The following is a 15,651-nucleotide window of genomic DNA, read 5'->3' on the forward strand; positions in this document are numbered from 1 at the left end:
TTAAAACATGTTTTAACATTTGGCCTTAACTTTTTTTTTTTGCCAAACTGGTCATTTTTCAGGGATAAAATTCCATTGTAATAAGTGTAAAGTGGTAAATGGGCTAACGTAAAACTTGGCACATTCACTCTTCACATTCTACTTACCTTTAACGATCAAGTATTACGACTACTGTCTACTTATAGTCTATGCTTTTCATGTTGTTTCGTGCACACTTCCAAATAAACAAGGATCTGACCAACTTAGGAACAGTGAGGAAAAGGAAATTACTTATACTAGATATTACAAATAAACGCCTTCCGATCTAAATGAAGTTAATAATATATGAATATCATTTTATTTGAATGTATAAAACTATATTTATAGAACATGTCCCCCTATTGAGGTTTTTTTTCATTTTCGAATGAGAAATTGTGCAGTTTGGCGCACATTCACAATTTTACTAGCATAATTCTCATTTATTCGTTATGGAAGATGGTCCTGGAGAAAATTACTTTGAAAATTTCTTTGGATCAAATTTTGGTCAAGGGTGAATGAGTCTAGAATGTATAATGACTAACATGACTTTGTAAATGACAGAAATCTTGTGGAGACCTCTTTGGATTATCTTTTTGGGAATTAAAACAGCTATGTAAGATAAGCCATGGATGTATCCTCAAGCCAACAAAAAGAATAATGAAAAGGTTTACGGAGCTAAGTTCAGCATAGCCAGGCTTCTCATCCAACGTTTCTTACTGAGTTTCCACATGAGACTTGGTAGATCTGTATCATGAACATATATCTAAATTAAAACCCTTGTTGTTTTATTCATGAGTGCCTAATTTTGTCTAAAACCAACGCAGAAACAAAATGGCTTTCATCGTAAAAATGACATTTTACAGCTACAAAATCATAATATTCGTTTTTGCACAAAGTACCACAGAAAAATCACCACATGGGACTGCACGGACATTGCAAGCATTAGTCACTACTATGCAAATCTCTTTGCAGTTAAACGACAGTAACTGAATTTTCTGCAATGGTTTAGTAATGTATTCCAATATACAACATTAAGTTTTTAAAAAGGAAATCATACTAGTAGGCCTATGTATGATCATAATTATCATATAACAACACGTTACTGTTCCTATGATACTTATCTATGTATATAGGCCATAATTTGTTTGCAATCTCAGTAACCAGTAGACATTCCTTTACCCAAGATTTATCACCGTGGAGCTCTTACCAACATCGGCGAATGTTATCCCACAAAGAAGCAGCAAAATAAATGCTTTGACACTCTTTGCCATTGTGTCTCTCAACTTCCAAACCTCTCCTCTTTCTAAGCACCGTCCCGAACTCTAACTGAGAAATCGCTTCCTTTGGCACTGCACAACGCACATCAGATTTATGCGATTCGCAATACAGTGTGTATGATTTGACATTATTTGTGTATGAAAAAAAAATGCAGCATATATCTGCAAGGTTTTAATTGCAAACAACCTTTGAGCTCAAAATGTCAGATTAGAAAACACATATGCGACTTTAGATGACCTAACTGTGACGTGCGAGAGACAGAGTAATCATCAGAATTCGTACAAAGTCCTTGCACTTATCAAATATGTGTCTTGATAAGATGCTCTGAAACGAATTAGTTACTTATGAAATTATGGCTCTGTCAAGGCCATAAACATATATATTTTTGACCTTCCAAAATAGTGGTTTTGCTTTACAACTCGCATTCAAAATGGAGGGGGCAAATTACCTATTAAAGCATATGTGAAGTGCAAATCATCGCAGCACTATTGATTCATCCTGATGTAAATATCTTTTTATTTTTCCCTTTCCAAAAGTGTTTTGGAATTGCTAGTATATAAAGTCCATATTGATCCATCCGTGCTATATTGTGTCCTACCCGGTTAAATAGTCATTCCTTCACAAACACATTACAATTCCTTTCTTTGTTTTTTGGGTTTTTTTACAATGTTTGAATTACAAAGTATCAAATCAGCCTGATATTTCATACCATCTATTATCCGAGGGCAGTTATCAAAGATTGAATTTTCCCACAAGAAATTTCCTCAATGAATCTATTTCCCTCAATCTTTCCATGTAGCCCAAGTACTTATCTATGATAATATACTTCATCCGAAAACAAAGGGAAATATCAGCATGACTGATAAATTCCTCAATGTTTAAATTTCAAACAGTGATCTTACGCTACCTTTCTTTTCCCCACGTTCGTACTATTTTTGTTCTTCTTTCAACAGACACCCCGTTTTGGAACAACTTAGCAAAGGTTCGTTCTGCGTCTTTGCTATATGTGTGCCTATAGGTTCCTCATGAGACACGTAATTCATGTTCGCTTATGCTATGACTTGTGCAATTGACTATTCCGTATCATGATTTTCTCTTACAATCAAAATTAATGATAAATAAGATAGCATGAAATAAGGAACATGAAAAAATAGGAAAAAGTATTTCACTTCACCCTTTGGTTGAAATGCATATCCGTCAATTAATCATTCCATAGATCCCTTTTGTCTATGCAATATAAGCAGATATAGAGAAAAGAGTGATAAACTGATGTTATAATTTTAATGGCCTTCGTCAGACTATCAAAAAGAAAATGTGTAATGACTACGCTATAAACTGCAGAGTAACTGAAAAAAAATGTACATCCTGCTTCATCAAAAAAAAAAAAGATGTTTACTTTTCATTTTGTTAGACTCTCAAGATAATTTGGAAATGTTTCCCATCGCATCAGTTGGTCATTACAGTAACCTGTCACCGTTGTTTCCTTCGTTCTGTCCTTTTCTGAAGAGGCTACCATTGATAAAAAAAGACATTATACTATTATTATTATTATTATTATTATTATCGTAATTATCGTAAATATCATTATTATTATTATTATTATCATCATTATCATTAATGTTATTATCATTATTATTATTATTATTATCATTATTATTATTATTATTATTATTATTATTATTATTTGTTACTATTATAATGTAGACTTTACTGTAGAGCTTGCTAGACATAATTTGCTAATATATGACTTTCTCTAAATTGAATTACGGAAATTATTTTAACCATATCTGTTTCTGACTAAAAACATTCAAAGTAAATGACACTAAATTTTGCAAAATTCCCTCTTTATGTTTTCGCTTACATAATGGTCAGTTGCCATCTTCTTTCTTCTCACTATTTCAATTTAACAAGGACATACATTCTTATCGCACAAGACAATCTGCTCAACTTCATTTATATAATCTTAAAACAGTGATGGCTCTAAAATCTACCAGACACACCGAACCCGATGTTTGAAACTCTCTTCGTTCTGAAATTCGAAGTTTAAAGTCCGTGTCCTCTTTTAAGAAAATTGTAGAGCAATGTTGTTCTCTCGGTATCGGTAATTTCGTTGTCACTGTTAGTGTATAATACAGGAAACTCCTTCGTAGAAATATCGCCGCATTTCATGTATTATGTAATCATGTAACCAACTGTGAACTGTAACTGTTCACCTGTACCTCGGTGAGAAATATTTTATCATGATTTACTGATCAGTGATCCAGGTGAACTAACTTTGTGTAAGCCTGTAGTGAAAGCAGACAGACCTCTCCTTTCCCTTTCTCCTTTCTACTATCCTGTCTCTACACAACATCACTTTTCCCTCCTATTTTTCTATGTGTATTATGTACGAGAGTTGCACGCAAAGGTCATGACTGTATCATTCGTTGTACGGTTGCATTGCTGATACATTTCTGCTGTATATTGTGTAAAGGCAATAAAGAGAAATATTTTGTTAACAACTGATGTTTATGTATAATGGCTCCAGCAATGTATATACATGTACATGCATGTTCACGTACAATGATAATACAGGAATCAATAAATCAAATCAAAATCAAATCAAATAACCTGCACACCCCACTTCTCCAACATTCGTTTCTTAGGAACTCAATTCGACTAGTTATAATGATCTAGTATTTTTACCATTACATCGATTTCAATGAACTCATGGAGTATGACGAGCCTGCTTGATTTTTTGTTTCCTCTACAGAGGTACTTTATTCATTTATTTCCAAAATTATACATCGAACGTTTTCTCTTTTTTTAAACTATTGAATGGGCACATACTAAAAAAAGTACAGCTTCTTCATTGGTTATTAAGTAAATGATCTCATCATGTTTGATACAATCTCAGAAACATTGTCTAACAACATTTCATTCCTGAAACTAATCCATATTTTCAAACTATTTTACAAATTCCCTTGAAATAAATGCATCATATATTGTTTATGAATTGCTTACAGAACATATATCAATATTTTGTTGATATTTGTTTCATTTGGACTTTTTAATTCCACCCCAATAATCCATAATTTCTCGTTTAATAAAATTTTTTCTCTAAAAGCGAACTGAATAAAATCGGTGAACTTTTTCCAAAACATAGACACTTTAGGACACTCCAGAAGAACATGACTAAAGGTTTCTGTTTCAGAGCAAAATGTACACAAAATGTCACTTACAATTTTCCATTTGAAAAGATTATGTCTATAAGGTAAAATACAACGTACTGTCTTTAATCAACATTGCTTAACTTTGTTGTTCCATAGTTTTCGAAATTGTTGTTTCAAAACGGTATTCCAATCAAAATCAGTATTTAAATCAAATCTCTCTTTCCAATATAACAGTAGAGTTACAAAACTGTTTCGATGTTGTTTTAGATAATCTGATATAATCATTGTCCTTTATTGCATATAAATCAGTATCACACTCTTTGTGAGCGTTTTCATATTTATCTACTTCTGATATGCGTTCCACCCATATCTTTGGAATTTTCTTTTTATGTTTTGAAAACTTAAGGTCCACTAACAAATTATCAAAATTAAGAGCACAACAAATTGACTCACGAGATTTTAAAACATCCATTTTCAACTACATCATTAAGTTTTAAGATACTTGTGCCATTCTTCAAAAAACAAAGTTTTTCCATTAACTGCCATGGTGGAAACCCCCTGTCTGCCACGTTATTCCGAGACTCGAAGGTAGTCATGCTTTGAGAAAGAATTCTGTTTTTCTAATTTGTGTAACCTCTAGAAATTTCTGTTAGGATGGGCATAATAGTAGGCAAAGTTAAAGAGGAATGCCAAACTTTGTTTCCATAAAAATTGTATCACAAATCTATTTTCAATTTCTTTTTCGAATTACCAGTTGCTACATTACCAAGATTGCTGTAAAGGCATGACTTTTGCACATAAAACCGTAACAGAAACTTACAATGTACTAGAAAATCTAGTTGGGAACATCGCTTGATAGTCAATCAGCACATAGAATGCAAACCGTATATGAGAGGAACAAAAGCACGAAAAACGCTTTCATTGTGCCGCGGGATTAGTAGTGATTAGCGATTTATCGATCGGTTTTGGCGGCTTTGTTAGTTGAGCAGAATATGCGAAGTTGGCACGCCGTCGACTGAGCTGGACGTGCGAACGTGGCACATAAAGAGTTAATACATATATTACTGTTATACCACAATACTTTATCTAGTATGTTATTCACATGAAGAAAATCACTATATTTTAATTCTTAAAAATTCTTAAAAAGTGTAGAAACGAGGTAGTCTATGCTTCTTGCATAGTGCTAACATATCTTTACATTAGCAATTCGTTTTCATTATCAGTGGACTTGGACCGATTTTCTCTACCCAAAATTTGAACATAAATTTCCATGGCGAGTCTGGATGACAATTTTGACAATTTGTGAACCATGACAAATACAACGATTGAAATCGAGCATGTAAATCAAACATATTCAAACCGCCTTTTTCAATAGGATTTAGTAAAATAGATCACTTCACTTTTTCTACCCTAGAATTCCAAAGAAAATTGTAAATCAATTTATTCAATTGCATAATGAACTTCTCTGGAAATGGTAATACAAAAACAAAAGCTTCATACCCGAATTGTGAAATGATCAATGATTTGATAATTACCACTTCACCATACAATGTTAAATTTCTCATTCTCCAGAGCTTTGAAATGGCTTTGACCTTTTCTAATTTTGAAAACCAATTTAATTGTTGCAGATTCGTTTTTGTTCTTTGTTAAAAATACACCCAGATTTTTCACAGGGTCACTAGTCAAATTGAAATCATTTACTCTATTTTCTTGAAATTTCATTGTTACTGCTCTTGTTTTCATGACATTCAAAACTGGTCCAGCAAACACGTTTAACTTCCCTGAGTGCTAAATTGGCAGACTCTATCGAATTAACAAATGTAACAGTATCCTCAGCCAGTTGTGGGATTTTGTGATTCTTTTTGTTGGGTTGTGTCGCCGGAAACAGCAGTGATACCCTTTATGACTGTTCTGCTTAATTTTCAAGGCCATTACTTCAGCTACAAGTACATGTAATAATAAAGCGGAAAGTGGGCAGCCCTGCTTTATTCCCCGTTTTGTTTCAAACTTCTCTGATACCCATCCACTATTCATAACACTCCTCTTAACATCAAAATATAATGCTTAAATCCAGTCAATAAAACATTCTTTGAAATTCATTTTACGCAATAAATGATAAACAAATTCATAACGAACACAATCGAAGGCCTTTTGAAAATCGATAAATGATTAAATACCTGGTAAGTCACAGTAATCATAATATTCAATTATGTCTTAAACTATCCAAAACGTAAATTCTGCATATCCGAACGATGTTTGATATAACCTGTCTGATCAAAAGAAACCAACTTTTCTACTACTTTCTTCAATTTTTTACACAATACCTTTGTTATAATCTTATAATCTATGTTTGATAAGGATATTGGTCTCCAATTATCCAAACATTGTTTACCCCCTCCCCCCTTCTTATACAATAGTGTCAAAATAGCCAGCTTCTGAGATTCAGATAATTCTTGTTTCCGAAAACATTCATTCACACTTTCGGTTAATAAAGACTTGACATCATCCCAAAAACACATATAAAACTTGGCCGACAGTCCATCACTACCTGGTGACTTATTATTTTTCATAGGTAAAAGTGCTTCGTGACATTCTTTTTCATTAATCAGCCCTTCACATGACATTGCCTCTTCATTAGTAAGAGTGGGGATTTCAATTGAGGTTAAATACTCAGCACATTCAACATAAAATTCAGACCTCTGAGAATACATTTCCTTGTGTATACTTTCTTGATTTGTAACATACTTGCCATCTCTTTTAATACAGTCTATCTGTTTTGGTTTTTTTAGCATTCCTCTTTTCAACTTGAAGGAAATATTTAGGGGATTTTTAACCATTTTCCATCCATTGCTGTCTTGACCTTATAAACGCGCCTTTATATTTTTGTGTTAAAACATCATCATATCTCTTCTGAATTTCTGTTAATTTCCTTACACTTTCCTCAGACGGATTTTCACCAGTTTTCACAACAACAAAAATCCTCTTATTCATTTTGTAGCTTTCTCCACATTTCCTCTTTTTCTCTACATTTTTGTTTCGCACACTTAATCGTGTATTCTTTAATTCGTATTTTGCACATATCCCATTTAACTTGTGCATTCATTTGAATATTTTCCAATCTCAGTTTGGCAATTACCCACTTTACATTTTCTTCCTAACCATCATCTTTCAACAAAGAGTTGTTCATCTTCCATCCTCCACTTCCTCTCTGATTATGCGAAGTTGTTATTCAGAAAGTGATGGCACAATGATCACACTTTACAACTGGTTTTATTTTTTGTTGCCTGAACAAAAGGTAAAAGAAAGTTTGATGTTAGCCAATAGTCTAATCGCGCAAAAACATTCAGCGTTAATTGACGCCAATTGTATTATTTTCTGAGTGGAAAAATAAATGTCTCCATACATCTATCAACTAAAGTCGCTTAAGCAATTTCTGAAACCAATTCACTTGTTCATACGCATAAGATATGCCACGAGTATCAAGCGAAGGGTTGTGCACGCAATTCCCATCCCCTACTAATATCAGTAAGTCACATATGCTTTGAGTGATTGAGAACGTCATACTATGTACTTCTTTCAAATTTCATTTCGATATATCATCACCACCATGGGTTTCATTATTATCATTCACTTGTTTGCTTGTTTGTTTTGTATGTTTTCTATTTTTGTTGACTCCCTCTTTTCCCTCCGGATTTCTTGTCTTTTTTCACTTTTTTTCTTTGGCTTTGGAGATTTAGGTGTGGCAATTGGTTGATCGTCATCAGTGCAGGTGTCATCGGAGGAGCTGTTATTCGAGCCTGCTTGATAAAATGAGAGTCAGATATTTATCCCCAGGATAGTCATATCTTCCTGTGGAATCCTCTTTCTCCGTTCACAAATTCTGTTCATTTATTTTTTTTTTTTGTGAAACGCAGCCAAACGAACAATGCAGACTCAGCTTTCCTACTCATATCACAGCTGTACTATGGTGTCATACCCGGCGTTTACCTCGGAAACATAAAATATGAAGATTCAAGTTTTATCATCGAATAGACGTTATCCTTCGGTCACATATTTTTTGACAGTGATATGTACTTACTTTGTTTTATTATTATGTCGATGTCGTTTATTCTTTTTCGTCGGAACTTATGGTTACAACACAGATCATCATAGAGCATTCAGCGATCTCCAGCACTTACAGGTGTCATTGGTTTATGTAGAAATATTGTTTAAGAACTTTCTTCGAGTGGAGGTATGTTAATATAAACACACACACATACACACACACATATATATATATATATATATATATGCATATATATATATATATATATATATATATATATATAATAGCATACATACTTATGATACAGGCCGGCAGTGCATGACAAAAGTTATAGTGCACGCTAAATACAACGATTGCAAACGATAACCCACTATCGATTTGACTATCGGTTTTTGCTCCCTTATTTAAATCATCGAGTACTTGAATCCCGCACCTTATCGACGCGATTGCGCCACAACCGCGATATGCTTTGCTCGATATTATCGTTATTCTCAATTCTCGCAGGCTATGCCAGCAACTTATCTGTGTGTGACTAGACTTTCAGCGGTAGATTTAAACATGGAAGCTGAAATGAATAGGTTCGCTACTTTTACATAGACTGATCTATATAAACAGTATATCTTAGACGATAAGGACACAAAGAAAACAAAGGATGCCATCAAATACGCCCTACGAATTTTGGACTCCTACTGTTCTGAAAAAGGAATCAATCCGACGGATATTGAGCAAGTCAACCCAAGATTTGTGCCGCTTTCTCAGTACATTCTACGCGGAAGCGTGCCGTGGAATGGGCAGCGTGTGTAACGGTACACGCTAAGCGCTCTTTGATCACGCTACGCTATGAACTTTTACAATGACATTTACAACACACTCTCGGAATCCACATGTGTAGCAATGGTGACTTCAATGATGCCTGGCACGAGCCTTGTGATTAAATCCAGTAGATCCCTAATCCTACAAAACATCATCTAGTCCTGGTCCTGAACCCACAGTGCAGTAAGTAGGGCGTCTAACGTGTTACTGTTAGATCCATAGACCTATTGTAATGTGGGGTCAAGTGTTAACTAGCTAGCTCTGTCGCTCGTAGATCTAACGTTAGGGCCCCCAACGTTAGTCCTAACCTATCGTAGGGCCTAGAAAACGTTAGATATAGACCCTAGACTCTATAGTTGAATTTGGATCTTAAGGAGTTTGTCTACACAGGTTCATAGAAACTGGTATTGTCTAGACACGTCTAGACACATCCTATTGCACTATAACAAGTACCAAGCACCTCCAAATTCAGAATTTGTCGGTGCTTATATTGTTATAGTGCATTCAGCCTCATGCACTATATATATATATAAATATATATATATATATATATATATAGAGAGAGAGAGAGAGAGAGAGAGAGAGAGAGACATATATATATATATATATATATATATATATATAAACATAGCAAACTTTACCTTACATGTATACATATACATATACATATACATGATGATACTTGTAGTCCGTGTGTTGGTACCAGTATAGAAAAGATGAAGAAGTAGAGTGGTAATGCATTTTGACAGACCAGTTCAGTGCTATTTATTCAGACCAAATTTTCGATGAATACATTCGTCTTCCTCAGGGTCGACAACGAATACATTCGTCTTCGTCAGGGTCGACAATGAATTGTCATTGTCGACCCTGAAGAAGATGAATCTATATTCGTCGAAAATTTGGTCTAAATAGATAGCATTGTTAGACTGTCAAAATGCATTACCACTCTACTTCTTCATCTTTTCTTATTAGGTAAAGTTGGCTCGGCATCGTACGTGATGGGTAAAGGTAGCCTACATAGTTGTGATGAGAGGACTGGCTGCTGGCAGATGTTGCAGTATGTGGACTTTGCCTTTAATTCTCCATAGCTTTCGTTGCTAGATACAGGCATTTTTCAAGGGCATGGGACGTATGCCAGCAGCCATACCTCCATCGCAATTATACACACACACACACACACACACACACACACACACATATATATATATATATATATATATATATATATATATATATAGTATATACACGGAATTAGATTTTACGGAGTCACGGAGAATCTATGTTCCTTGAAGAATACAGTAGCTTATGAAAGGAATGTATGTGACGAAAACCTGATTATCGAACACAGCAGAATAGCCCACCATTCGTCTGAAATATGGTGTTTATGCGACCCATTTAGCGTATCTGTACGGTGGTGCAATTATCCATGATAAACATGCTGCAATTATATACTTCTCCTATTACTAAAGCTGTCTGAATTCCAAAGCTCGATGACTTCCATGTGGCTTCCATTGTATATCATTATACGAATAATCAAAATCTACAGAGCATGCATGGTCAAAGGTATGTCTGTGTATCATCAAACTTAATGGAAATAGAATGTATAGTTTATGACGCGTGGTTCTCAAGAGCAACTCTTGATGGGAATATACTTCCAAAGGTTCCAATTTGTGTGAGATCTGATCACAATCGTAGAGATTCACCGTAATAGTTGTCAGCATATTTTGCCGCTGACAATTTTGATGACAAGATTATAATCGATTGAACGAACTATAAATGATATAAAAATGTGACGAACTAGGTAATGATATTGCCCCTTATTACTCTAAAAGATGCATGGTACATACTGTATAAATTCCAACTCAAGAGAGTTTCATGGGGTCTTCTTCAGCTGCAATAGACGTAATATCATAGTATAAAAGATCATTAAGTAATTAAAGATTAACACAGCACGTGTATTACTTCTCTGTGAGATTAATTACTACCCTCTGTCTGAATTCCTGCAGGTGGCATTCGTAATCTTTCTTGGATTGGTGTAGCCCCAATAGACTCACCAATATCCTTGGTGGTCGTGGGCAAACCTGTCATGGTATCGGAGTAAGTAGGTGGAGAAGCTACATAATCCACTGCAATATTATTTGGGCTGTAATATATGACGCCATTCTGTGCTAATGCCACAGGGTTGGTATGCCCAGTTGCCATGGTTTGACCGCTGGGTTGAAGTTGTGGAGCCGGAGTGGTGCTCCGCGGTTTCTTTTTCGTGGAGCACACGCATACTACGATGCCAACAATAAGGCAGAACGCCGTCACAGATGCAACAACAGTAATTGCAATCAGCCATCCTGGCATATGTACAGGGACCGCTGGTTCAGGTGCTGCAAGCAGTAGGAAAAAAAAAGGAACAGTTATGCATCCAATAAGTATATTAGAGAGAGAGAGAGAGAGAGAGAGAGAGAGAGTTTACCGTTCTAGGACAAGCCCAAAACCAAAGTGAAGAGCAATTCAACATTACAACCCACCACCATCCGTTCTGAACGACGAGAACATTTAAAGTGAGGCAGTCCTCACGAATTAAAAATATATATACATGTATATTGTTGTTGGTACCTCCAATGAACTACTTTCACCAAAAAACAAACTTTCAAATCACCAATAAGCTCGTAAATTTTGGTTGAAAATGTGTGAATCTGCATGGTGAATATCCTAATGAGCAAGTCTTGGCGGAGAGTCAGACATCACCGAGGCACAACACTCTTCCCAGCCGTGTTCTGTTCGTTATTCGTACGCTCCCTAGTTACCCGGATGCATGAAGAAGTCGATGGCTACTAGCATTTGACATTGTTTTACGTACTGTGCGTGCGTGTGTGTGTGTGTGTGTTTGTGTGTGTATGTGTTGTGTATTGAATATTTGCACGGTACACGTGTGGACGGTACTACTAGATCTACCGGTTTGCCCTTCGCACTTTTTCAGTCTATCACAGCGCAGCTACAGCCCTGTCGCGCATGCAGTTAGCTAGCTGTTTATGTTCTAGTACGACAGATTGCAAGTAGAAACGGTTCTACACATTTACTTACACGAGAGGGGCGACCGCATTCAGCGTCGTCTGGTGGGGCTATCTTACACCATGCCGATGTGTCAAGTAGTAGTTTTGCTCGAATCGTGCACAAAATTGTCCAGGAAAATCGTTTTTTCTCAGACCCACAAAAGTATCGTGAAAGGTGCGCTGTACGGCTGAGAAATCTCGGTACATGTACAACGAAGCCGAACATAAAAAAACTTAGGGCCTACAAGAATTCTCGATATCGTGTTGTGACCTACCTGCGCGTGGACCAATTGAGAAGCAATGTTTTTTACGTGGACAGGCAGGCTGTGGCCCTCGATTATAAACCGAGAAAACTCCTGAAGCCAGATGCAATCCCGACCATATTTGCTCATATGAGTTATAAAACAGAAACACCTCGAGCATCGACTGAGCTAGCTGCTGCCAGTGCCGACTGGACATGCACGGCAAAGTGGAGCGAAATCATATCCCTACGACCCCCTGTGTTTACCCTGTCCGGTAGACGTCATATTTTTTCGGGGAAAGGCGATATCTGAGTACTTACAGAAATATCGAGATACAAACAATATTTTCTTTGAAGAATTCGACTCTCTAATGCACAGGTTAGATCTTCGGTTTGAATGCCAAACTCAGCTAGACGGAGTATACTGTGTACATTAGTATGGTAAGAATTCGCGCGCGAGAGTGGTTTGAACGCAAAGTAGTATGCAACACGGACAGAAGCTAGAAAAGGACCGTGCCTATGTCAAGTACATGGTATATTTGATTTTAAAATATACACAAATTTATGTTTACAATATTAATTTACATGAATTTTGTATAACTAAACCAGAAATATTTTGTTTAGAATAATAAAATCACATACTTTCACATTTAATGATAAAATTACAACTGATCATTGAACACTTAAATTAGTTTTTAGAGGCACGGCTGTCAACTTGGTGAGTAGGGCATGAATGACGTAGCATCTTTTTGCAGGCTCTTACACGATCGCTGGCAGGAATTGTTTTTCAAATATCGCGTACAGAGACAGTCTTTAATTTCCATGCTTGTAAACTGGTGAAAGGTTATATTTCGTACTCTTCTTAGTTATCAGTACAGTGAAAATCTCAGGACTGCCTCCCTATACACATTTTCTTCAGATAGACAATGCAGCAATGTAAATAACTTTGTCTGTCGTCCAAAGAAAAGTTATACGAGTTTACGTTATATTTCTCTTTCAATTGATTTGACTCTGCGTCGGTTCCTAAATTGTTATTTCGCATCTGGTAAAAGTTAGTCTGCGTAGATAAAATAGAAATTGATAAAAATCAGCGACATTTAACGGAAATGAGAAGAAAAACATGGGAAATTTGAAATCTTGATTTTTATCCATTTTCCCAAAACAGTTTCTGAGCATTCAATATGAATGTGCAATTTGTAAGTTGATGATGTGATTGCCTCCTGTCCCTACACAATGTTATATCCATGCACTCCTTTTATATGATTTGAAAATTTGGGGGATTTTCTTTCATCTTTTGAGTATTGAAAAGCGGATTTGAGGATACTAAACATAGGAGTGCTGATCGACAACCCTTACTTGTCTCAGTTTCTGAACACCAGATTCCCACGTCTTCCCCGTGTTGGCAGTCGTGTACACCCCATCCATTGTTGTTGCAGTCTATCAGTTGTGATTCGTAACCTGTGCAAGAAACACCGTCGAGATGGATCGGACCGTCGCCTGTCCCGTAATAACTTGACGCAATCGCTACCCCAAGAAATCCGAGTTGACGACAGGCGACCAGAGCTTCGTTGGTCGACCACCCGTCGTCACAGATGGTACCCCACAGGTAGTTGTGGTAGATTTCCAGTCGGCCTTCGTCAGACGAATAACCACCGACAAGGCGCAGTGCACCATCTTCACGTACACGTGAAGGGATCATTGAAAGAATGCAAGAATAATTCAGCCGGTAAGACCACAGTCATGCAATGAAATATCGTGTATTTTATTTATTTATTTATCTTATCAAGAGATATTGCAGGTAGGGATTAATGTACTAGTACACATACAATGACATTACTTACCGAACATCGGTACACACTCAACACCAACATCCTGTTCGTGGGATCTGCAGTAAGTGCCACCCCATTCGATGTGGAGGCAGTCCGTTAACGTAGTTTCGTTTCCCGAGCACACCACTCGACCCAGTTGGATTGGACCGTATCCTGGGCCGAAGTATTTGTAGGACGACACGACACCTCCGAAGCCGAGCTGACGGCAGACAACCAGAGCATTCTCGTAGGACCAGCTGTTATAACAAACCGTGCCCCATTTCTGGTCATGGAATATCTGAACTATACCTTCCCACGAGTTCTCTCCGTCAATAAGCCGGACGTCGCCATCTTCAGCTGGATATGATAAACATGAAAAATGATAACATCAACGACGTCATAATTGTTCCTTCTTTGCAGAGTTAAAACTACTGATCAGTGGTTTCGAGCTGTGCGTGCAGAGTTAAAACTACTGATCAGAGGTTTTGCTTTGCTCGTGCAGAGTTGGAAACCTGTGATCAGTAGTTTTTACTTTGCACGAGCAAAGAAAAACCTCTGATCAGTGGTTTCCCCGACTTTTGCAACATATGGCCTTCCATACAAGCAGGAAAGTTCAGTGCCTAAACTCGAATACAAAAAAAAAATGAAAGTTTTACAATTGGACGTTGAACTTGCATTGATAATAAGAGATGCCAGTCTATAATCGCAAATCTATCATATTAACAATGACATCTGATATACGTCGGATCACCTTCAATAAACGCTGGTTTGTTCGTACTAGATTACATGAGACTGCAATGATTTGGCATTTTTTATCATAATCACATCCATATTATACACTTTCTTTACTGTTAGATCATCAAGGTATTTGGTTCACATCGCGTGAAAGCTATACCTTCGTCTACTTGAAAGAAAAGTTTGTGAAGATTTAAACAAATACGCACGCGATACAGTTGCATATGCAATGAGCATATGGTCTCATATTCAAGTAATGTGCAGTTTAATGCTTCCAGGTTAGCGTCCCTGGTCAGTGACGGAGCATTAATCTGCACATTACTTGAATATGAGACTGTTCTGAAGCAAATCATTATCACACAACAATAGATATACAATGAACTCTTGAATGAATCCCATAAGGATTGGAACAATCATCTCCCAGCATTTCCACTGATTCCCACTGATCATTTACTAGCCTTCCCCTTTAAGGTTCATCATCAATCGTTGAATTCATTATTACGCAACGAAATACGGC

The 15,651-nt window shown here is 36.4% G+C and overlaps 1 protein-coding gene across 1 annotated transcript in view; it reads right to left on the reverse strand.

The window, feature by feature from the left end:
* Positions 1-15,651, reverse strand: part of LOC139738157 (scavenger receptor cysteine-rich domain-containing protein DMBT1-like) — an 88,154-nt gene that overhangs the window by 41,494 nt on the left and 31,009 nt on the right. Inside the window, exons 9-11 of the mRNA XM_071648819.1 lie at positions 14,433-14,756; positions 13,948-14,265; positions 11,361-11,681 (exon numbers count right to left, since the gene is read on the reverse strand). Of these exons, the coding sequence (XP_071504920.1) occupies positions 11,361-11,681; positions 13,948-14,265; positions 14,433-14,756 (963 nt within the window). The remainder of the gene's footprint in view (positions 1-11,360; positions 11,682-13,947; positions 14,266-14,432; positions 14,757-15,651) is intronic.

The sequence above is a fragment of the Diadema antillarum genome, unplaced genomic scaffold (genome assembly GCF_040938485.1).
Source record: "Diadema antillarum isolate AM-2024a unplaced genomic scaffold, OU_Dant_1.0 seq00000725_RagTag, whole genome shotgun sequence".
NCBI classification, from domain to species: domain Eukaryota; kingdom Metazoa; phylum Echinodermata; class Echinoidea; order Diadematoida; family Diadematidae; genus Diadema; species Diadema antillarum.